This window comes from Plecotus auritus (assembly GCF_963455305.1).
Source record: "Plecotus auritus genome assembly, chromosome: 4".
In the NCBI taxonomy this organism is placed as follows: domain Eukaryota; kingdom Metazoa; phylum Chordata; class Mammalia; order Chiroptera; family Vespertilionidae; genus Plecotus; species Plecotus auritus.
The window spans coordinates 55,811,735-55,835,668 of record NC_137775.1 but is presented as its reverse complement, the minus strand read 5'-3'; the positions used below and the strand labels follow the sequence as shown (position 1 = coordinate 55,835,668).

The 23,934-nt window shown below is 47.8% G+C and overlaps 1 protein-coding gene across 2 annotated transcripts; it reads right to left on the bottom strand.

Moving 5' to 3' along the window:
- GABRR2 (gamma-aminobutyric acid type A receptor subunit rho2) lies at positions 1–22,806 on the bottom strand (the record flags this gene model as incomplete). Of its 2 annotated transcripts, none has more annotated exons than XM_080665482.1 (9): positions 22,661–22,806; positions 21,573–21,679; positions 12,736–12,803; positions 12,073–12,296; positions 11,271–11,353; positions 10,932–11,072; positions 4,704–4,856; positions 3,521–3,726; positions 1–312 (listed from the first exon to the last, which is right to left on the bottom strand). In XM_080665482.1, exons 1-9 carry the CDS (start codon positions 22,771–22,773, stop codon positions 1–3), a joined length of 1,407 nt encoding a protein of 468 aa, XP_080521608.1. In that variant the 5' UTR covers positions 22,774–22,806. The 2 variants fall into 2 exon arrangements, with proteins under 2 accessions (XP_080521608.1, XP_080521609.1); XM_080665483.1 differs by having other exon boundaries at positions 1–300; positions 3,530–3,726.
- Positions 22,807–23,934: the final 1,128 nt, after the last annotated feature.

Below are 23,934 nucleotides of genomic sequence, written 5' to 3'. Positions count from 1 at the left end.
CTAGGAAAACACTGACCAATAAATTAGGTTGAAAAATATGTAGGAGGCAGGGAATATCAACCTGGAGTATTTGTCAATGGCGTGGGTGTTCTGGAAGATGCGAAGACCCATCTGGCCCTTCAGAAGCCCCTTCTTCCTGGAGGAATTGGATTCATTGCTCAGGGCCAGGTGGACCACTATTTTGTCTTGCCTCTCTTCTTCTGTCAGAATGTGGCTTCTCGTGTACCCAGCCAAGCTGTTGGCCTCAGACTCACTGTAGCTTCCATCCAGCATCATGGTTCTTGAGGGAAGCATTCCACACTCACATGGGAACTGTGGGCAGCAAACATAAGGGAAGGTGTCAGGCATGGCTAGGCCTTGGGAGAGGGGCAGAGGAAGTACCCATGACTGCTCAGAACCACAGAAAGCACAACCAGAAGGATCCCCAGACATCACTTAGCCCAAGGATTCTCTACCCTGGCTGCATGTTAGAGTCACCTGGGAAACTCTTAAAATGGCCACATCCACAATCCATTCTAGACGAATTTAAAGCCCCCAGGTGATTTTACTATGTAGCCAGGGTCTAGAGAACCACTGATTTAGTCCAAATGTCCTCAACTGCAGAGGCAAAAACTAAGACCCAAAGAGACTATACAATACAATTCTCCTGAGATCAAATAGCCAGTGTCAGATTCAGGACTTTAAACCCGGACTTTATTGTAGTGTGGGACTCCACATCTTTGTGCAGGGGTTAAAAAATGATTAGAGAGGAGAGTGTCCTTACTCTGAAGAGTTACATGTAAGGCTTAAGGGTCATGATGCCTGCAATGTATTTTTAAATGGTTTGACTACACCAACAAAACTATGTTTATATAGAGAAAGAGATCACACAAAGAGGGCAAAATGTTAACAATGTTGGATGGATATTATATTATCCTGTTTTGTTAAACTGTTTCTACAAGTATGAAAATGTCTGTAAATTATAAGTTGAAGGAAAGGAAATGGTTTTGCTTAACTTCTCCCGCTATCTGAGTCAGCAAAGGGAGGGCTTCCAGATGGCGCTACACCGGCTGGTGCTGGCCAAAGGCATGAGGCCTCTTCAGACAGCCACTGGCCCCACAGTTCGTTCCTCCCAACCTGCTGATGTTCATGTGTTTCCAACCAGGCTCTCAGCTCTGCAGTGGCTGTTTTCCACCTGGGAATGTGAAATGATGACGTTCCACACCTGACTTCTATTGTTATGAATCTTGAAATACTCAAATGGATACCATAAAAAGATGCAAAAACAGATGGATGATTTTTATGGAAAATTAGAATTACTTGAAGTATTCTTACACTTGAAGAAATCTCTTGTAGTTTGGGGGACTATTTTTTAAATCAGGTGCCATTGTTTCATTATTTTTTTCCTATGTCTCGCCCTATCAGACACAATAATTAGGTAGCACATTAATACATTCCTAGAATAGACTAACTCATACACTTTAGGAGTAAAAGGCCAATAAGGGGTCATCTATTCAATTCTTTGCATTTAGATATAATCACACCCAAACTTTGATAAAAGTGTGAGATACTGTCACTGGAGCCTTTTGTTGTTGTTGTTGTTAAAGGCACAGGTCTTTACTTCTTTCCCTTGTTCTAAATTGAAATGCATTCTGCTAAAATAAAAACAGACTTTTCTCCTAACATTTTGAATTAGAATCAGGAAATGTCAAAGATTGTGATAATTTTCCACGACACCTTGTTTCTGAGAAAAATTAAGCAACTCCTGGCATGTTGAACAGATCTGAATAATCAGCCCAAGTAAGGGAGTCAGACCCCTTCAACCCAAGCAGTGTGGGCCCCATTTGAAGCAGGGTGAGCCTAGCAGCCTCCAGTCAGCGTTGTCTTTGGTGGAGTGGAGGTTGAACTTCGGGGGACATCAGAATCACCTGGGAGCTTATTAAGAATGCAGATTCCCGGATGCCACCCCCAGAGATTCTGACTCAGCGGTTTGGGGTGCAGCCCCAGAATCTTCATTTTTAACACCTCAGAAAGTGAATCCAGGCCAGGTGCTCCTTGGCTCCACTTTGGGAACCTCAGCTCCACTGAGGGCCTTTTTCACAGTGGTGAATAGTGGTTTCTCTGTGTGGCAGCAGGAGAGAGATTTTGTGTCTTCCCACCACTGCCCATCCTCCAGCAACTGCACCTTTTCAGCCTTAAAATGGCACAAGCTCTCACCACCCCCCTCCAGGTGTCCATTCCCACACAGACAGGCAGCTGGACTTACTGCCCAATTGTCTTTCCACGTGTGATTTCCCTGTTTCTATTTTGACAGTGTCGTATCATCACTGGCAAAGACCAGGCCCCAGCGTATGGTTACAGGTTAGTGAACTGCCAACTACAAGTTACTTCTGGTTAATGATTCATGAGGCCACATTTGTCGGATGAAGGCTTTGTTGTTTTTTGAACATCTCTAAACAGGAAAGTCTAACAGACTATAATCAAAAGTGTTTACATTGATCATTATTAAATGACTGTGGGTTATATGTAAAACCCAAAGTCATTTAATAATGATCAATGTATAGATTATAAATTTGAACAAATATTCAAATGGCTGAAGTAAAAAAGGTTTGAATAGAATTTGAAATATAAATGTTTAAGCAATTAGCATACTTGCAGACAATGTGGAAATTTTTAACAGGTATAATGTGGGCATTGAAAGACCTTTTGAAAAGGCAACACATCCTCTTTTCCTGAAATGTATACTTCCTTGTGCTAAGGAGCTACCGGCCACCTCGATGGGCATAAATGTGAGGTTTTCACGTCCCTGATCTCTACACCTTTTAGGTAAACACTCATTTTGATCAGTGCGGTGACTGGCAATGATTTGGTAACAAGTTGGCATTTTATCTCTTACTGTAATTAATGAGTATGAATATGAATGGAATAGATTTTCCTGTCCTTTGTCAAAGGCCCATACACATTGCCTTTCTCATAGCGGAGTGTGGTTTCCTATAGCATAGTGCATTAAGTATACATAGCATAGTATTTCCAATACTCTAAAGACTAAGGTCCTATGTGGCTGAATTTTCACTGAGCCAGAGTACTGATAAATAAAGGAGCTTTTAGTCTATAATTCTTGCCTTATCTGGCCATAGGATATGAAGGCATTTTCTCTAGACATGTTCAAGAATAATAGTAATACTTCTGTGTGTCTAGAACCCTACGATTTCAAAACAGCTTTCACATATATTATTTTATATAACCCTTACAATAACCCTGAAAGGAAGGTGGGGTGAGGATGCTGTTACACCTTTTTACGGATGGAAAAACTGAGGCCCAGCATAAATGGCAGAGTTCGGCTTAAGAACCCAAGTCTTCCTGTTCCTAGTCTTAGTCCAAAGACTTCCTGCTTTCTGGGATCCTTTATGGTGACACTAGAACCTATTCTAAAATGGATCACCCTCCTTTTGCATAAACATCTCCTTTTTCTACATGCAACCCCTTTCCCCCCGCCCCCCCCCCTTCTCATCATGGGCTCAGACAAGGCAATGAAGGCAACTTCGCTCGCCTTCTCCCGCAGCTTCCGCTCCTTCCGCTCCTGCACGGTGGTCAGGTAGTTGACGGCCGCGTACTCCAGCACCGAGAGGAACACGAACACAAAGCTGACCCAGAGGTAGATGTCCACGGCCTTGATGTAGGAGACGCGGGGCATGGAGGCGTTCACGCCCGTGATGATGGTGGACATGGTCAGCACCGTGGTGATACCTGCAACATCCACCTTTTAGTTCAGCCGCTGACGAGGGTGCAGAACGGCCCCCACATTTCACTAAGTCACCCTGTACATTCTCCACCCCTTAAATCCAACGAGAAATTCCCCGGACACGTTTCCACCTCGCAGAGGCACAAGGATCTGCCCCACGAGCAGCCAGGCTGTTCCCCTGGCCAGCTGGCTGCTTGTCCCCTTTCACTGGAAGCCCCTGGGACGCTGGGTCTCTGGGATGCGGCTGACACGGCCAGCAGAGCTTCAGAAAGGACCTGCTCAAGTGTGGGCGCTTCTAGAGGACCCTCCCCCAGCCTCACGGAAGGAACACATTCCCCCTCATCTAAACCTCATTTATGAAGTCCGTGAAGACTGTGGGAATTCCTGAAAGTCCTTCATGCTACAATAACCCTGCCTTGCTGGTCAAACCCTCACATTTCTCAGGGCGCAACCTGATTTTGTCCAAATTTACAATCAGTTGTAAACAACCACTCTGGAATTCGGAGTCTGGGGAGGACTGAAACCACAAGTCACCAGGGAGTACAGCCTTCTCCGTCCCAGAAATCACGTCATGTGGGCCCCACCTCCTCAAACTCTCCTTCTGTCTAAACAAGGTCAGCAAACAACGTGTTTGTCCTTACAGAATAAGTGTTTGGCATTTGTAGAATTATCGTATTGATCAAAGTACTGAGCTCTAATACTGCCGGTGGTAGAAGTCTACACCTCAAATGGGCTCTATCTTTCTGAAATGATCTGGGCAGAGCTGATGCTATTTTAGGTCCCTGTGGTTTCCACAATGTAGCCCAGGAGGCAGAGGGCAGCGTGGGAATGGTGAAGACAAGAAACAGGAGATCTGCCCCCTTTGACTTGACAGCCCATCACTTAAGAACTCTGAATAAGGGTCTTACTTCTTCTTTGCATAGTGATCAGTTGAAAAAATAAATAAATAATCACCCCATCACAGCTTATCAAATGCCTTTACCCAGTGACACTCTGGCAGGCACTGCTCTGCGGTCGATCCAGAAGGACACCCAGGACAGCATGACCATCAGGGTGGCAGGGAAATAGGTCTGGAGCAAGAAGAAGAAGATGTGGCGACGCAACGTGAAGTTAATGTACAGACGGTTGTACCAGCCTGGGGGACACAGGAAGAAGCCAGTGAGTTCAATCTGAAAGGCAAACACAAAGCCCTTCCCCAGGGGCCCCCCTTCCCCTGACATTGTTCTCATCTTCAGCAGAAAGTTAAACATGAATGACCAAGGGGCTCACATTTCCTTTCCAAAATCTAAGCCCTCTCGCCTATAAATAAATGTCTTGCCAGTATTTGTACATTCACTGTTTTATTCAGTATTACCTAACTTCTCTTCGCAGCCGTTTGGGGAAAGGTAGAACGATAGAGGTCTAGGTTAAGTTGTTGTTTTTGTAAGCCACAACCACATTTTCGGAGTGACTGGTCTATTTTGTTGAAGCCAATACCACTGAGGCAGGAGCCAGCAGAGCTGAGCTCTGTCACTGTCCTTATTGTGAGCTTGGGCAGCTCGGTCAGTCTCCACATTCATCACAAGAAGAAATAGGTCGTTCACATGATTCTGAAGCCTGACATCAGTTCTCCTTCTGACACTCCATCTGTCGCGTGCAAGTCAATCCATTCGTCTTGTGCAAGTCATTTACCATTTTCTCATTCCTCAGGAGAAAATGAGGATATAGATATTATCTGTTTCATTCTGGCAACTTGAGAATCACTGATTAATGGTTGTAAGAAAAGGATAGAAATTTTAAGGTTTCAAATGACCCACAATATCATTACCCAACCACTGGGAACAAAGGTGGTGCTAAGGACAGTGCAAATGTGTAAAGTGAACTGAAGCTGTGTGCACCCCACCCTCCCCTTGCAGCCCAGCCGTATCAGAAAACGATAGAACTCAGAGGAGGCCCAGCTCTGTGCTTCACAGCACGGGGTACACACATGGTGTACAACAAGGTGACTTCAGGAGCACAGAGGCAGGGACTTTTCTGTTTGTGTTCATTACAATTATTATTAAAGTCATCTTCGATTTATGGCAAGTGATACCAGTTTCCCATTGATGACAGTGATGTAAAATTCTTTTTCAAAATAAAGTACAAGAGGGGAGTTGACTTAAAAAAAATTAAGTCGATGGCAGCATAAGCAGTAGGTAAAACAAGCTTCACAACGGTGTTATGTGAATAACTGAAATCCAGATTGGATCCAACCCTCTTATTTGGAACATGAGGAGGCTCCCTGAGGCTTTTCTAAGACCTTATATCTCCAACTAGTGGCCTGGTGCACGAAATTCGTGCACATTAAAAGGGGATTAATTAGAGGAAATAATTTAATATTGCTATTTGCCCTTTCTCTATAATAGAAGTGTCAGAGATGAAAGAAAATTAGTAAAATGTATATGAAAACCTTCCTCCCATCAGAGTCTGGGGCTCACCATGGGACCCAGAGTCAAGTCCCCGCCCACCCACATGCACCTCAAAATCGCATGAGACCCAGACCCAGCTGGCCACCCCCCCATTGGGCTAGATCCAGACCCAGCCAGTCCCACCCTTGTCAAGCCCTGCTGGGCAGGGGGCATAGCCTCAGGTCCCCTGGCCCACGCCACAACAGGGGGTATGGCCTGAGGTCCCCTAGCCCAGACCAGGGCGGGGGGGGCGTGCCTTGAGGTCCTCCGTCAAGCCCCGCCAGGTTGGGGACACAGCCTGAGATCCCCTGTCAAGCCCTGCTGGGTGAGGGGCATGGCCTGAGGTCCCCTGTCAAGCCTTGCCAGGCGGGAGGGCACAGCCTCAGGTCCCCCGTCAAGCCCCACCGGCAAGAGGGCGCAGCCTCAGGTCCCCCGTCAAGCCCCACTGGGCGGGGGCATGGCCTGAGTTCCCCAGACCCAGCACTGGAGGTGCACATTGAGGTCCCCCATCAAGCCCTGCTGGTGGGGGGCACAGCCTGAGGTCCCCTGTCAAGCCCCACCTGGTGGGGGGCGTGGCCTGAGGTCCCCTGGCCTGGTGCTGGGGCGGGGGGAACAGCCTGAGGTCCCCTAGCCCAGCACCAGAACGGGAAGCACACCTTGAAGTCCCCTGTCAATCCCTGCCGGGTGGGGGGTGTGGCCTGAGGTCCCCTGTCAAGCCCCATGGGGGCAGGGGAGGGCGTAGCCTCAGGTCCCTGCTGGTTGCTCGTTAAGGCTCCTTATGGGAACTTGGCCTCAGCTGTGGGTGCAGCCATCTTTGTGACGGAGTGATGGTCAGTTAGCATATTCCCTCTTTATTAGATAGGATACCCAGGCCAGGGCTCCTCTCACACAACATCCCTTCAGTTCAGCAGTGGCCACCAGGGGCCTCCGCATGTGCTGTGCGGGGCCTGAAGGAAATAGACAGAGACCTTGATCTTGGTTCCTGCCCTCAAGGATTTTCAAGGAACTGCATGAACGTCCCCCACAATGGAAGTGCTTAAGATATGGAACATTGCTTATCTAAGTACTAAAATGTCCCTCTGTGGGAACAGTGAGTGTTTTAGGTTTTGGAAGAGAGACCTCAATAACTATTGACTGGAATGATTAAGAAAGATCTCATGGAGGAGATGAGTGTAAGCTAGACGAGTGGATGGGGAGAGGAGAGGCTCAGAGATGGGAGTGAAGGGTGAGGCTGAGGACACTGACTCAACCTGGCCGCAGGAGAGGAGCTTTTGGGAGCTTTACTACTCTCCAAAGCCCTGCTCTACCCCAGGGAGGGTCTGATTTAATTAGTCTGGGATGGGGACCTAGGCATGTTTTAAAAGTTCTCAGGTTCATAGCAGCACTATTCACAATAGCCAAAAAGTAAAAACAACTCACTGTCCATCAATGGATGAATGGTTAAGTATAATCCACACAATAGACTATTATTCAGCCTTTAAAAAAAGAGAATGGAATTTTTGCACGTGCTTCAACATGGATGAACTTTGAAACCATTATAGTAAGTGAAACAGGCAGTACAAAAGAACAAATACATGATTTCACTTTTATGAGGTACCTAGAATAGTCAAATTCATAGAGACAGAAATAGAATAGAGGTTTCCAGGAGTTGTAGGGGACAGGGAGGAATGGAGAGTTGTTGTTTAACCACTACAGAGTTTCTGTTTGGGATGATGAACAAGTTCTGGTGGTGATGATTGCACAAAACTGTGGACATACTTCATGCCACTGAATTACACACTTAAAAAATAGCTAAAATGGCACATTTTTTAAATGTATTTTACCACAATAAAAAAAAAGGTACTAGCTAACAACAACAAAAAGATGCCCCAGGTAACTAGGTACTAGCTAACAACAACAAAAAGATGCCCCAGGTAACTAGGTACTAGCTAACAACAACAAAAAGATGCGCAGCCAGAGCTGAGAAACATTGACTTAGAGCAGTGGTTCTCCAAATGGTGTTCCTGGGTCAGCAACAAGACTGTCACTGGGAACTAGTTAGAAATGCCGATTCTTGGGGCCCACACAGGATCTACTGGTAAGAAACTGTGGGTATGGGGCCTGGCAATCTGTATACACCATCCCTGGAAGGCTTGTTAGAACAGACTGCTGGGGTCCCCAGTTCCCAGGTGATCCTGATGCTTCTGATCTGAGCACCATAGTTTGAGAACATTTGGCTAAAAGTAATGGTCTTTGAACTTCGATGTTAAACTTGCAGATTCCTGGGCTCCATCACCTGAGATTCTGACTCAGTAGCTGCAGTGGTGCCCAGAAATCTGCTAGTCGCACACACTCCCCTGGTGGTTCGGATGCAGGTAGACCTCAGGGTGCATCTGAGAAATGCTGCTGAGGTGACAAAAGCCATCTGGCTGAATTGGAAATTTAGCACTGAGTCAGGAAAGGGAAGGGTTGGGTCAACAGGAAAGGCTGGAACAGTCGATGGGTCTAAACAAGTTTGACATGTGATTGTGTGGGTTTGGGGATTGTTTGAATGAGGCAAGCATTTCTAAGTGCAGTGGAAAATAGAAAGTGATCTTCAAATGTGACAGAAACTACTAATCATTGATTCATCCCACAGCCTTTGTCCAATTTCATCAGCTTAAACTGGCATCCATGAAGCAAATCACATTTCTTCCTAGGTTTGCAGAGGGTCTTTCTGGAAGGGCTGAGAGCTGCTTTTCTTCCATGAAGAACTGTTCCATTCTCTTTTTCGTCTAAGAAAACCAGGGAGAGTTGCCTTGGAAACACAAGGAGTAAGCCAGAAGCTTTGAAAATGTATACTCCGTGTTCCAAACAGAGCACTCTTGGGTGAGATCACAGCCCCTGTGGATGGGATGATAAACCTCCTTGTTGGCACACAGCAAATAATCGGAGAAAGAAAAATGCAGTTAATCTGGACTCCAGAAGGGCTCTAACCGGGGACAAAACTAACAAACATCAAGCAAGCTATTCCAACGTACAAAACATCTAAGGGGAGTCCACATAGTGACTAAGGCAGTTTGCCTGGCCACTTACCAGCTGTGTAACTTCAATTAACCTTAATTCCTCCTAGTCTCCGTTTTCTCATCTGTAACCTGGGGACAGTAACATCTATACCATCCGTTTGTTGGGTAGAAATTAGTTAATTCATATAAAGTACTCAAAACAGTGGTGCATTATAAAAGTTATATAAGAAACCCTTAATGGTTTTAGAAAGTTGATTTGAACTTGCCAAGAATAGATGAGAAAAGGAATTGTGTGGCAGTCCATACCAGAATGAAAGAGAAGAGAGGAATGAGGATGAGCGCTGTGGGCATAAAGTGAATCAGGCTTGGGCTGTCTCAACACCAATACAGCCTTCACTGGCCTTGCTTTTTCCCAGTGTTTGATGTTGAGAACAGAGGGGTGAGGGTGGGGGCAGGGAGCGGGGAGATGGTAGCCATGCAGGGGCAGACAGTAGCACGAAATCTTCCCAGGGAAGGGCCTGGGTTTCTCAGCACTGGGACATCTATACCATAGATTTGTGGGACGAAGGACAATGAAGTGAGAAGTCCTCTAGGGTCCCATAGCTTCTGCAGAGCTGCCGTAAGCTGAACTGTGTCCCCCAGAAAGATACACTGAAGTCCTAACTCTCAATACCTGTAAAGGGGGACGTGATTTTGAAATAAGGCAACCAAGGTAAGATGAGTCATATTGAATTAGGATGGGCCATGATCCAATGACTGATGTTCTTAGGGAAGAGGGAAATTTGGACACAGATACAGAGACAACACCATGTGAAGACACAGGGACCCAGGGAGAATGCCATGTGGAGGTAGAGACCAGAGTGATGCAGCAGCCGCTAGAAGCTAGTGAGTGACGAGGAAGGAGTCCTCCCTGGGGCCTTTGGAAGGAGCAAGCACCCAGTTTGTGGTAATTAGTTATGATAGTCCTAAGCAATTAGTACAAGAATCAATGGTGAGATTAGAAAAGAGCTGACACATGATCCTCTCAAAACTTCAAACATGACCCAGGGTCCAAGAAGAGGTTACATGAGCATTAAAAATGAATCCATAGATCTAAATATAGGTATAAAAACATTGCCTCGGAAAGCTATCCGCCCACATCAAGTTGAATGAATCAGATTACAGATCAGCATGTAAAATATAACCCCACTTTTGTGAAATTGCATAATTAAAGCAAGATGCCTGCAAGGGTGTTTGCTAAATTGTTAGGAATGCTTACCTCTGGCCATGGGATTTCCGAGGAAAGCAACATTTTTACTCTCTGCTTTTGAGTGCTGTCTGTTTCGGGGGACTATGAATTATTTAAATAAGAAGAATCTATTTTCTTTAGGAGAAGAAAGGTTAAAGCTGAAGAAGAATTCTACTATGTTTTCTTTCACATTTGAATCAGACCATGCAAAAGTTAGCTACTGGACCACTTTATGAAGTGTATGATTGCCTAACCACTGTGCTGTACACCTGACACTCATACAGAATAATATTGAATGTAGACTGTAATTGAAAAATAAGCCTGGTCGGTGTGGCTCAGTAGTTGAGTGTCGACCTATGAACCAGGAGGTCACAGTTCAATTCCCAGTCAGGGCACATGCCAAGTAGGGGGTGTGCAGGAGGCAACTATTCAATGATTCTCTCTCATCATTGATGTTTCTATCTCTCTCTCCCACTCCATTACTCTCTGAAATCAATAAAAGTATCTTTAAAAAATAAAAATCAATAATAGTACATTTTTAAAAAGAAACACCAAAAAAAGAAGTTTGCTACCAGTGCTGCTGTAGAAGGCCAGTCTGGAAGTGGTGTGAAATTTCTGAATTAGAAACTGAGACAGGGAGATCTTCTCGTCTGTTTTCAGGGATTCGTCCCCATTCTTCCAATACAGCATCAGATCTTCATCCGTATATGCATCTTGGGGGAGAGGAAATAAGTCAATTTGACTCCTTTGCTTCCTATGCAGGGTGAAGCAACAGGGAAATCCTACACTAGCCTATGAGTAAACAGTTCTTAATACTGGCAGCCAGCACTCAGTCTCATGGTTATCAAAATGGCACAAATATTGGAGAGGGAATAAGGCAAAGATTTGACATTAAGCATACTGATACTTACAACTCTCCAGCTCCAAGGAACAGGTCTGGGAGTCCAGGGGAAAGTGGCTGAAGTCCATGTTGCACATGGCAGTGACCGTAATCCTAGACAACCCAAATACACATGTTGGCTCGTGCAATGAGTTATTGGTTCATATACCTGCTCAGAGTAAGGAGAACATGAACCTGAAGTTTGGAAACCCAGGTATCTAACTTTTGTCTTTCTGCAGGAGATAATATTGGTGCTCTGCCTGGAACCTGGCTGCTGAGGGTGTTGGCTGCTAATAGCTCACATCTGCACCTTCTATTGTCATGGCTCTCAGCCCGCCTTCTCCAGAGATACCTGGAAAATTATGCCCCCTTCCCACAATCCACCCGAAGGTATTAGCATCTAATTCTGGTGAACTGTACAAGCAGGCCAGGAAGATGTGACTAAGACTGTGCAATCACTCAAGTTAGCCCAGAAGCCAACCTGCAACAGCACTCAATGAATAGTAGCTATTTTTTAGAAATTTTTATTACCAATAAACTAGCATTTATAAGCTTTCAGGGGTGGAAAGTACATAAAAGGTCATTGCCTCCCTCAACTCATTCAGTCTCATCTAGTGTCCCAGCCCAAGCTTAAGATCCCCAATGACAGGGAAGTCACCAGCTAAGAGGGTGGCCATTTTGTCTGAGAGATTTCTAATTGGCATCCAAAGGCTGTATTATCCCATGTAGCCCACAGACCCAACCACAGTGACAAACTCTTCAGGGCCAAAGACACTGGCCACACATATTAGAATGGCATTGCACAACGAAACCGTGACCCCACGGGCAGTTACCTCATGCTGTACAGCACGTGCCCATCCGGGAACACCCTCAGCATGATGTTCTCCGTGGTGGTGTCGTGGGTGAATGACCTTTTGGAGTGAACAAAGAAGACGTCAGGGACCCAGATCTTCTTCACCAGCCGGCCGTCGAAGGTCATGCTCTTGTTGCTGGTGCTGGGGAAGGACAGCCTCTCGTCCTTCCAGTAATGCCGCAGGTACAGGGTCATGGTGAAGTCCTAGGGGGGCAGGGTGAGACCAGACAGAAACGGCTTAGCAAGCTTCCTTCCTTATGGGATTTCAATCTGAAAATGCTCACCTCTCATTCTCCTCCAAGTGCGGTTTATCTGACCACTCACATCACTTGAAGAGTGTGTTCGAAGTGTAAAGTGCTGGCCCTCACCCACAGAGACTCTGAATCAGAAAGCGTAGGGCAGGGCCCAGGGGTCTGCACTAAACCAAGTCCCCCAGTTACTTTTACCCATGAAGGCTGAGAGCCTCTGCTTTAGATTTTACTGTACCCGGGCCTACTTCCAAGTCCCAGTGTTACTCCTGCCAGCTCCGGCCTGGCCCACCCAGGCACAGCCTGCACCAGTGCAGCCCCACCAGCCACAGGCTCTCCCAGAACCTTAGACTCGAGACCCCCCACTAGGCTGCCCCACCAAGGGTGCTGCGTACCATGTCCACCTCCGAGATACTGTCCAAGCTCTCCACCTGCACGTCCACACCCACCGGGATGGCAGGGCCTGCAGAAGAGCAAAGATAGCTGGTTAAGGCACATTTCTCTCCACCGTGGGCCTGGGAGAAGCCCCAACCCCCTTCCCAGGAGAGTTTGACTGGAGCAGGGGTGAGGCAGTGGCTTGAATTCTGTAGGGTTTTCTTGCTACTTCCTGAAGTGCTGGGTGCCTGAGGGGAGGGACTACATCTGCCTTACGTGCCGTTCCTGGGCCACAGTGGATATTTAATCCATGCTTGTTGCATGAGTCAAAGAGCTGGAATATTACCTTCTAATCCCAGGACTGTCTCTGTAGGGTAGAGCTACTAATGTTGCTCGAGTGCTTGAGTGGAGACCTGAGTCGTTGGCCCTCCTGTGACACAGTATGAGGCCTAAGAATGAGGCCCAAGAGCCTCTGACACAGGGTTGGGACACCTGCATGCCCAGGGCTGGATTCATCCTGTCATTTAAACTCTCCGACAGAATACCTACCGGTAGCTGGGGCCCCGCCCCCTCTAGAAGCCTTTGACATGGTGGGAGATGAGATTCTGTGCAGTTAGATGGCAGTGGAAGATGACACCATATGAGATTTTAAAATCCTTTCGGGACATGTCAGATGAGAAGCACATGTGGTGCAGAAGCTGGGCCCCCAGTTTCATCTGGCCGGTGACAGGATTTCTAAAGCCACGTGTGTCTGCAGGTTCCTGTTCTATCTCTTGGTCTGGGTGATGGTTACATTGATAGGGTCACTTTGTGATAACTTAGTGGGCTATACACTTATAATCTGTGCACTTTTTTTGTATGTATATTATGCTTCTATAAAAATTTTTAGATGTTAATATTTTTTTAAATGTCTAAGTCTTGTGCCTGAGAGAGTCAGATGGCAACTGGACTGGGCACCCAGGGAGAGGCCATTGCCAAAGGCCAGCCTGCTGCCGTGGGTCCTCTGAGCCCTGGCAAGGGAGTACAGGGCCAGAACATTCTGACCTAGGTGGTCTGAGTGGGGAAAACCTTGGGGTATCAGGGGGAGTCTGGTTCTCAGGGAAATGAGATGGACAGGAGGGACCGAGCCTTCGGCTGGGGGCAGAGGAGGAGGAGCAGAGATCCTGTCAGAGTAGGAACTGGAAGGCTCAATCCTGTTTCAGCTCAAAAGCAGGCAGGAGGTCCTCGTGGACGTGGCCCAGGGCATTGTATGGGCCAGGGGTGGGCAAACTTTTTGACTCGAGGGCCACAATGGGTTCTTAAACTGGACCGGAGGGCCAGAACAAAAGCATGGATGGAGTGTTTGTGTGAACTAATATAAATTCAAAGTAAAGGAGCGGAGGGGAGAGCAAGAGAACCAGATAGAACAGCCGGATCCGGCCTGCAGGCCGTAGTTTGCCCACGGCTGGTATGGGCTCACCAACGCTCCCCTAACCTCCCCCATAGACTTGCTAATACTTGCAATCCTACCATTAAAGATTTTTCTTTTTGGCTGAGCTCAACAGAATGGAAGCATTTTATTTATTATTAGTGAAATTTCATGGATATTTTCTGTGGTCTCAAGCATGAAGGCAAATGTATCCAATACTTCCTTTTTATTTTTACTTTTCCCCTCTCAGCTCTTTTTATTTTTCTCTGTTCCTCAACTGATGGCCCATGAGAAATCCCTGCTCTCACAGCCATATTCTCTTCTTATTTCAGGCTCCTTTGAAGGCACCAGAAGTTGATGCTCAGTGTGGGGAGGAGGACCCTCCTTAGGGCTGAATAGTCCGCCTTTCTCTCCTGAGGGCCTTGCAAAACGAGGGAGGGTCTGCCAGCAGCCTGGCTGAAGCCCTCTCCCAGTACCCAGGCCATTGCACCCTTGCACAGGGCTGTGTGCTCCCAACATTGCCATGGAGGAAGTGGGACCAGTTAATTTTGCCCTCTGGACCCTCTGTTAGCCAAAGATATTAAAATAGCCCAGAGTTTGAGCTCTTAACCCCAGGTGGTACTGCTTCTTGTCAAGGAGTGCTCCGCTCGACCCACTGGCCATGTGACCTGCAACATCCAGTGTTTCAGAAGCCAAAGGGAAGGAACAATATCGCCATCACCCTCTTTGGGCTCACTTCCCAGTGGCCTGGTTTTCAGATAAAACACGCTGTGTTTAACCAGGAGCTGGTTTTGGCAAAGGACATTTTACAGATAAAATATATCAGCTTGCCTGATACCTGTTACTGTGTCTCTCTGTTCTCAGGGCCTGCTTTGGCCTCCACAGCGCCAGCCACCGCCTATGAGAAACTGGATAAAGCCTGGAGGGTGGTGTTGGTGCTCTGCAGGTACGGCCACGAGGGAGTGCAGGTCAGGTTAACAGGGAACCTGGGTTGTTGGAGGTAAACAAACTGTGTACTCAGGAGGCTCTAGAGCTGCATACCTGGGGACTCACACATCCAGCTTTAACGGAAGCAACTGCTCTGCCCTCCTCGGTCTCAGCGCAGTGGTGTTGACCTTGGCCTTTGACCTGCCCAAAGTAAGACACTCCCAGGCTCTCCTGAACTCTCCATTTTGTGGCCTTTCCCAACCTGGTTTTGGGAGAAATTCTTCCAAATTACTGATTTCTTCCTTGAGCAATGTTATGTCCTGAGCAGAACTGAATCCCATCAGGTGTTAGAAATAATAAACCAGGTAGTCTAGTTAAGCTAAAGAGGCCTTCACGTCTTGGCTCCTTAACATAGCTGTGGGGTTTTCTGCTTTACGAGAGGGATCTGGTGAGCCATATAGCAGTCACCAGTGAGGTGACAGATTCAAGGCAGCAGAAGGGAAATACATGTTTAGCCAAGGACTTTGCTTGGTTCCTAATTCTTTCTGCTGTTATTCTCCTCACGTGGCCCTGGAAAGCATATCAGGGGTTTATCCAATTTTTAAATTAAGATAAATGTCATTTTCCCCACTGACACTTCAAGACTGAATGTGAGATAGAATTTTCAGACAAACCAAAATTGAAAGAATTTGCCAACAAGCATCCTGCCCTAAATGAAGATATTTTTCAAGCAGAAGGAACGTGATCTCAGAAGAAAAACTGGGCATGCAAGAATGAATAAAGAATAACAAAAATGGTAAATACATGCATAGTTCTAAGTGAACATTGACTACATAGGACAATACTAATAATATATTGTGGAGCTGAAAAACAAAAACACACACGGAGAAACAACACTTAAGTAGGGAGGGGAATAAATGGAGTAAAAGGGTTCTGAGGTCTTTGCATTGTCCGGAGAACAATAAAAGTCACTAATTAACACAATAGTGTGATAAGCCAAGAGTTCATGTTCTTTTCTGGGGAACCACCAAAATATAATAAGAATATGCATTTTCAAAACTAAAATAGAAAAGCCAAACTAGGAATAAGCAAAATTTAATATTGAAAAATAAATCCAAAAGAAAGCAACAAAGAAGGAGAAATAGAATAAGTTGGACAATAAAAAGAACATAGTAGGATGATAGATTAAAAACCACTAGACAGCCCTAGCTGGTTTGGCTCAGTGGATAGAGCATCGTCCTCTGGACTGAAGGGCCCCAGGTTAAATTCCGGTCAAGGGCATATGCCCGGTTGCAGGAGGCAGCCGATCAATGATTCTCTTTCATTGATGTTTCTATCTCTCTCTCTCCCTCTCCCTTCCTCTCTGAAATCAATAAAAATGTATTTTTTTAAAAGGAGCATGCTTTTTTAAAAAAACCAACACTAGATACATTATATAATAAATATAAATGGACTAAGTGCTCCAATTAACAAATAAATATTGTCCAACTTGATAATTCAGAAATGCTGACAGTTTAAGCATTTGGTTTTCAACAGAAATGTTAGTGTAAATGACAGTTCAAATTCACCATGCACCAAGGACAGGATATTGGGCAATGGGGCAGGGTTGTTTTTCAACATTAAATTTAAGAAATTGGTTAGCTATCCAGTGGGGACCTCTTTTAGATTTTAACAACAGCTAGGCAATTAGAGTTTGGGTCAGAGATTGGGCTCCAGAGGGAGACTGCGAGTCATCAGCAGCAGAAAGCTGGCTGTGGAAGGGGCTGAGTGTCTTCCGGGAGGAGAAGGGACCCAAGGATGTCAGAGAAGGAGCCAAGGAAGAGCTGCATCAGAGACCACAGAGGAGAATGGCCATGAGAGAGAGGTCAGAGAGGCCAAAGTCCAGGAAAAGACTCCTCCACTCGGCAAGTGCAGTGGGGTGGAGACGTTGATCGGTAAGGAGTGGAGGTGGGAGAGTGGAAGGGTTTGACAGCAAAAGGGCAGGCAACATCATAAAACCTCACTTCTGGAAGTCACCCAGTGTTTCTCCAATTTGCCTGTTAATCAGCATCAAAGCAAAGCTTGTGAAAACCCAGCTGCCTGGGCCCCACCCCCAGAGTCTCTGGTTCAGGAGGCCTGGGGTGGGACTGGAGAACTGCATCTCTAACAAGTGATGCTCAAAGAAACACACAAGCCAACATTCCTGCCTTGTCTCTTAAATCAGCCTTTTGCTATTTAAATTTATCACAGAAAAGGTTCTCCTGTGTTCTGGAAGCTGATATGGGGAAGGGACTACAGGCCCAGCCAGTGCCCTGGTCACAAGCTGGGTCCCATCCACCAGCCTTCCCTGACTCACTCAGTGTCAAGCGTCCCAATGCTGACCTGCGGGTTTGCCTCTCCAGATCCGCTCTCCGCTCTGCTCCGCCCTGTTCTGTGATGAGGAGCTGAGCTCTGTGGGCAGCACCCACACTCCGCGCGCCCCCCCCCCCAAGAGCACAATCTGGGAAAGATACTGCTTCCTCCTCTTATAATTCAAGCCTCCACCTGCTGATGGCTCCACACTTTTCGAGCCCTTGGGGCCTCCCCGTAACTCATTGGTTTCCCTGAACCTTGCCCACACTCTTGCAAGCAGACCTTCATCAAACTCTCTTCCCTCACCCCTTGGAGCAAGCCATATGTTCCCCGACTGTTACTATGTCTTTTTTCCAATTGCTTTCCAGGTGTTCTATCTCAGTGAATGGTCTCCCCAAGGTCAGACACTTAGGGTCCCAGGTTCCTCTGATTCCATCAGAAGCCATCTCCCTCCTTAGCATCTCACAGATCCCCACCTCCCCATATCCACCCCCTGCTTCTTTTTATGGTCTTAGCTTCCTCCCTCATTATCTGCAGTCTGGACCATTGCCAAGTGGTCAGCTATTGTCCGGCATTCATTCTCAACTGTGGCAGCATCCTCCCCCCAGGCCCACAGGGAACTTTCTACAGCTCGTGCCTGGTCCTGTCATCCCTCAGCCTGGCCGTGCTAAGAGTCTAAATGCAGCCCAACCTTCCCAGAGCGCCCCAGCCCACGTGCCAGCCTTATCTCTCTGTGTCCCCTCCCTGTCTACACACACATGCACTCACATACTCACACACACATTCACACACTCACACATGACATAGTGCAGCTACATGGAGCTGCTCACAGTTCCCTTGCATGCTTCACCCTCATCCGTGAGCTCCCTGCTCCCCGGCTTGCCCTCCTTTCTCCATCCGCTGGGCTGGCCCACTGCACATCTTTCCAGACTCATTGTGGCCATTGCCTCCCGAACAAAAGTTTCTCTGATCCTCTCTGGGCAGAACTGACCACTCCCTCAGTTTCCCCACTCCATCCGTAGAGTATCCTGCATTGTCTGTGACACTTGATTGCACTTACCCACTTATCTGTTTCCGTGGTAGACTCCTTGAGAATAACATTGTTTCAGGGACAGTAACTGAGGGTAAAGGACTCCAATCGCATGAGCTTCCCAGGCAAGCGAGGCTCCTTGGCGTTTCTTTGTCTTCATTGGCTCCTTGGGGCAGCTGTTCAGACCCTGCGGTGCCAACCCCACAGCTCCTGACTTTTCCTTGCCAGCAGCTCTCACAATTTGACATCTTGATGTGAGGATTTTATTAACACTGGTCTCCCCCACTAGAGCATGAAGAGTCCAAGAACTGGCTGTCTTGCTCACCACTGAGTTCCTAACTGTCATAGACCATGTCTGACACATAATAACAGCTCAAAAAACCCTACATATTTGCCTTATGAACAATAGTATTTTGGTTGGACAACCTAACCTACTTTGTCGCCACAATTCTTCCTGACCATCCTGACAAACTCCTTGGATACAATTCAAAAGAATCTATGATGACACCACGTCCCTCCTTTACCTCTCATCTACACAGTTTGAGTTAAAAAATCAGCATTGTGCTGGTAGCAATATAGAATGGTACAGCTGCTGTAGAAGGTAGTGTGTTGGGTCCTCAAAAAATTACACATACAACTGCCATAGGGTCCAGCAATTCCACTTCTGAGGATATACCCAAAAGAACTGACAGCAGGGCCTCAAACCGATATTTATACGCACATGTTCAAGGCAGCATTATTCACAATAGTCAAAAGGTGGAAACAAACCAAATGTCCATTCACAGAGGAGGGGACAGAGAAAATGTGATATATTCGTACCGTGACTATTACGTGGCCTTAAAAGGGAAGAAAATGCTGTCATGTGCTACAACGTGGACAAATTTTGAAGACATTATGCTAACTAAATAAGCCAGTTACAAAAGCCAATCAGAAACAGTATGAATGCCACTTATATGAGGTGAAATCATAAAAATAGAAAGTGGAAGGGTAGTTACCAGGGGCTGGGGGAGGAGGGCCGTGGGCAGCTATTGTTTGATGTTTCAGTCTGGGAAGATGAAAAGTTCTGGAGATGGAAGGTGGTGATGGTGACCTAATATGAACGTGCTTAATGCCACTGATCTATACACTCAAAAACAGTTAAAATGGTAAATGTTATGTTATATATTACCACAATTAAAAAATAAATGTAAATGTTAAAAAATCAGCATTACGATATTTTTTCTAACAAATGGAGAAGCCCTGGGTCTCTGGAGGTTCCTCTCACAGAGACACACCAGGCAGCTGGGGCTTAGACAAAGTATTTGCATTTCTACTGATCCCCGGGATTATTAGGAAGAGGCTATTAAGCTTTTCTCTCTCCACACTGAAAAGGTCATCCAAGGGGTATCCAGTCTTAGATAAATGTCTCTCTGTCCAATACTTTTCAATAGCAATCCACACGAAAGGCCCTTTCAGGGAACTAAAATAGGAAAAGGTAGAAATGGGAAGACAAACCCCACAACTGCTGCAGGACATCTTTGTTCAGATGAGCTGCTTGGTGTGCGTGAGAGCTAAGGGAAGGCCGGTGTTAGGCTGGGCCCGCACCAGGGCAGGAAGGGCCCAGGCTCTGCTTACCGGGCCGGCGCCTGGCACGGGCTACCCCCGAGGAAGGAGTGCCTTCTGTTATGGGCAGAGTCCCCGTGTGCTGCCTGCAGCCTCCTCCTCACCACCCACCGCCCCTGGCCCGTGTGCCTGCCCAGCAATGAGGTGCATCCACCGCGAAGGCTTCCTGGACCTAAGCCATCCCCAGAGGCTCCCAGGGATGAAAGACGGGATCAGTCATCGGAACTGCAGGCGATGGGAAGGCCTTTCTGTGATGGCCCCATCCTGCCTGCTTGGCCAGGCCTCCAGGAGTCATAGCACTTGTTGTTTATAGGCTTTGGGAAGTGGGGAGGGGCTCTGACTCCTCACCGGGTGCTCTCCTTCCCTCTTCTTGCCAGGTGACATCTGCACACCCATGAAAGCCTTACAGGGAGGGCCCACTGCCCTGAAAGGAAGCAGGAGTGGTCCCTGCTCTATGCTTCAGTGACTGAGATCTAAGAGCCTCAGGTCTCACTGCACCCGCTGGAGGGGACACCTTCCTCCTCTGAAGTGTCTAGCAAAGTGAGGGTCCTCCCCAGCCTCAGAGGCTCACTCAGGCAGGCAGGGGACTAGCCCCACCCTCCACACGCTGGTGGGCCCCGCAAATGGGCCGGGTGGCTGCAGGGATTAGGGCACAGGAAGTCCAATTTGCTCCTCAACACAGCTCGAGGGAGGAGCACCCTGTGGGAGCAAGCAGCCTGCTGGATGATTCTGCTCGGAGCTGGGTTCTCTGGGAGCATGGCGGGGCTTCACCTGCCATTTCTGAGAACCGGCTCCCGGCTCTCCCGGCTTCCTCCCAGAGGAGGGGCGTTTTTATAAGGCTTTCAGGTTTACAGCTGACAAAAACAAGTTCTGCCCCAGCTGTTCTGTGGCTATCACTTAACCCTCTGGACCCCACATGCACAAGGCGGGGCGTTGGCTCTGCATCACCCCTGCTGCTGCTCTCACCCCGCTCCCTGCCTGGTTGGACAGAGCAGATGTCTGGCGCCTCTCCCGGCCCTCCTGTGGCATTTCTCCAGTTCCTGAAGGGACAGCCACCGGAGAGCAGGGAAGCTCCTGCCTGACCCCCGGAGCAGGGAAGCTCCTTGAGGACAAGTTTGCAGAGGGGCTTTGTCATGGGGCTTTTGCTAAATTACTGCTGCTGCATTGAAAAGCACGTGGCCCCCTCCAACCCCCAAATCTCCAGCTGGGCACAGGGTGCCTGAGCCAGGGAGCCACTTTGTGTCCAGACCCTCCTGGCCAGCTCTTACTTTTCTAGAGAAGTTGGCAGCAGCGGGTCCTGTCCTTTCTCAACGTAAACAGCTTAGTCACATCAGCTCCTCTGCAGTCAACAGCCCTCTCCACTCCCTTTCTCCCAGCTCTTTCTTTCCAGGGAAACTTGGTGACTCTGGAAGCCAAGTCAGGCTGATCTGACTCAGTGAGAAAACCCAGGGGTGGGGGTGGGGGTGCGGGGCGGGAGGCAAGGCCTGAGAGAAGGGATGGAGCAGCAGCAGCAGCCTTGGGCCAAGCCCCACCAGGCCAAGGGAAGGACACAGTCCTACCTCCAAAGGCAGGCCTCATGGTGAAATCGTGGTCCTCCACTCTGAGGAGCGGCTGAGCCTCCCCTTTCCGGATTTTGGTCACATCGAGGTTCTTCTTAGAAAGGTGACTGCAGAGACAAGCGAGACACACTTTTCCGTGGCCCACCGGGCATGGAGTGAGACTGATTGGAGAGATTACTTTTTGAAAGAACTACCAACCATGGGCACATTTTCTCCATCGGCTCAAACACACAGACACCTTCCCACCCCTCCTGCCCCTCCCTGCCCCAGGCCCTCACAGGCAGGGAGCACCAGACCCCTCCAGAGCCTTGCGAGAGGAAACACCTCCCTGCAGGGCACCATTCCACCTGGCAAGCTCTTATTGTCAAAAGTTATGACTAGAGGACAGTAGTTGGGTTGAATGGTGGAGGAATTAAAATGTGGGTTTTTATTCTTTTTAAACATTTCTCTTATGTTGTTATAATGTTGGTTTTATGAAAAACAAACATTTGCGACCCCAAGCTGACATCAGTCCAGCTGGCGCAGAGCCTCTGTCCATAGCCAGCAGGGACCAGGCCAAGCTGGACATGCAGTGGCTCCTGCTGCCCGGGTGGAAGCTGCAGCTGGAGGACCCTGGTTCACGCCCTTCCCTCTAACCCAGATGACAAAGGAGTAATTCTCTCTTCTCTCTCATTCACACTCACTCTTTCCAGATTTTTTTCTCGCCACCACCATACATAATCCTAAAGAAGTCAAGTCCAAAATGTTCTAAAGCAATATTCTACTGACTGGAGTATCACTAAGCAAAAAAAGAAAAAGGAGGGGAAGGAGACAGAGGGAGAGAGAGGGAGGGAGAGTCGGGGAGGGAGAGAGAGAAAAAAGGGAAGAAGGGAGAGATGGAGGGAAGGTCATCCTGAGCTACAAAGCAGCTCAACCTGAGGCATACAAAGATGTTTCACCTACTCAGTTTTCAACTACCTGCCTCAAATCAAAATGCTTTGGCCGAACACAGACATCGGGATGGGGGCTCGACCCAGTCTGGCTTTGCTCTCTCACTGCGGGTGACACGAGAGTGCTTGTGCGCCCCCCTCCCCGCTCACCCACTTTACCTTGGCTTGGGCATTTCCAGCTGCCCTGTCCCTCTCCTCCTCCTGGGCTTTCTGCTGTCCACAAGAACCATCAGGCAAAACAAGAACAAAATGAGTTTTGTAAGATAAGGCATCTTGTGAGAGTCTACGATGCCACAAGCTGCTTTCCAGTGACCTGCGGCGGGGCCAATCCCCCTGGCTTAACCATTGATACGGTTGCTGCCTCGTGACAGCGCTCCTCGGAGGGGCAGCGTGGGCATGGCTGGCCAGGCTGATCCCAAATTAATATTTGATACTGATGCTTGTCCCACCCCACCCCCCACTTCCTAGGACCTGACACAACTCGCGGCTTTGCCCTCCCTGCTGCTTAGTGATTGGTCATTAGTCAACCAGTTTGTCCTCCTGTGGAACTCTGCCTCTGCTGAGCTCCAAAACAGCTTTGGCTAAAACTGTTATATAAAAAAATTAAATCTCTGGAGCATGCCTGCTTTTTGCTGAAATCATTAATCCATCTCTCTGGCTACATAAAACCAGTCTGTCACTTGTACCAGGGAGTCAGCTTGGACTCTGAGTGGATTTGCAGGAAGACTTCGTGGACATGGAGATGAGTGAATGAAGATGCTCAGGAAATGCTGAGTAAACACACCCATGACCTGTTGTCACAAGGTTGCTTTCTTTCTTTTTTTAATATATATTTTTATTGATTTCAAATAAGAAGGGAGAGGGAGAGGGAGATAGAAACAACAATGATGAGAGAAAATCATTGGTCGGCTGCCTCCTGTGTGCCTTGTACCAGGGATTGAGCCCACAACCCGGGCATGCGCCCAGGAAGCGAACTGTGACCTTCTGGTTCATAGGACAATGCTCAACCACTGAACCACATAGGCCAGACGGTTGTTTTTGTTCTTGATCTAAGAGACTGGGCGTTGCCAAAGAGGCTTGCTTTCCCCCATACACACATCAATTTCTTCAATGAAAACACATCTTATCAAAATACTAGAGGCCCGATGCACAAAGATTCGTGCCAGAATGGGCCTTCCTTCCCCTGGCCGCTGGCAACACCTTCATTCTGGCTGGAGCTGCCTTTCCTTCCGCCTTCCCACGCTGCCCAGAGGCCCGGAGCAGCTGGGGTAGTGCAGAACGCCTGGGTCCCACCCCGCCCTCAGCCGCTCGGCACCTTCATATGCAAATTAACCCCCCATCTTTGTTGGGTTAATTTGCATACTCACTCCTGATTGGTTGGTGGGCATCGTGAAGGTATGGTCTATTAGCATGTTACTCTTTTATTAGGTAGA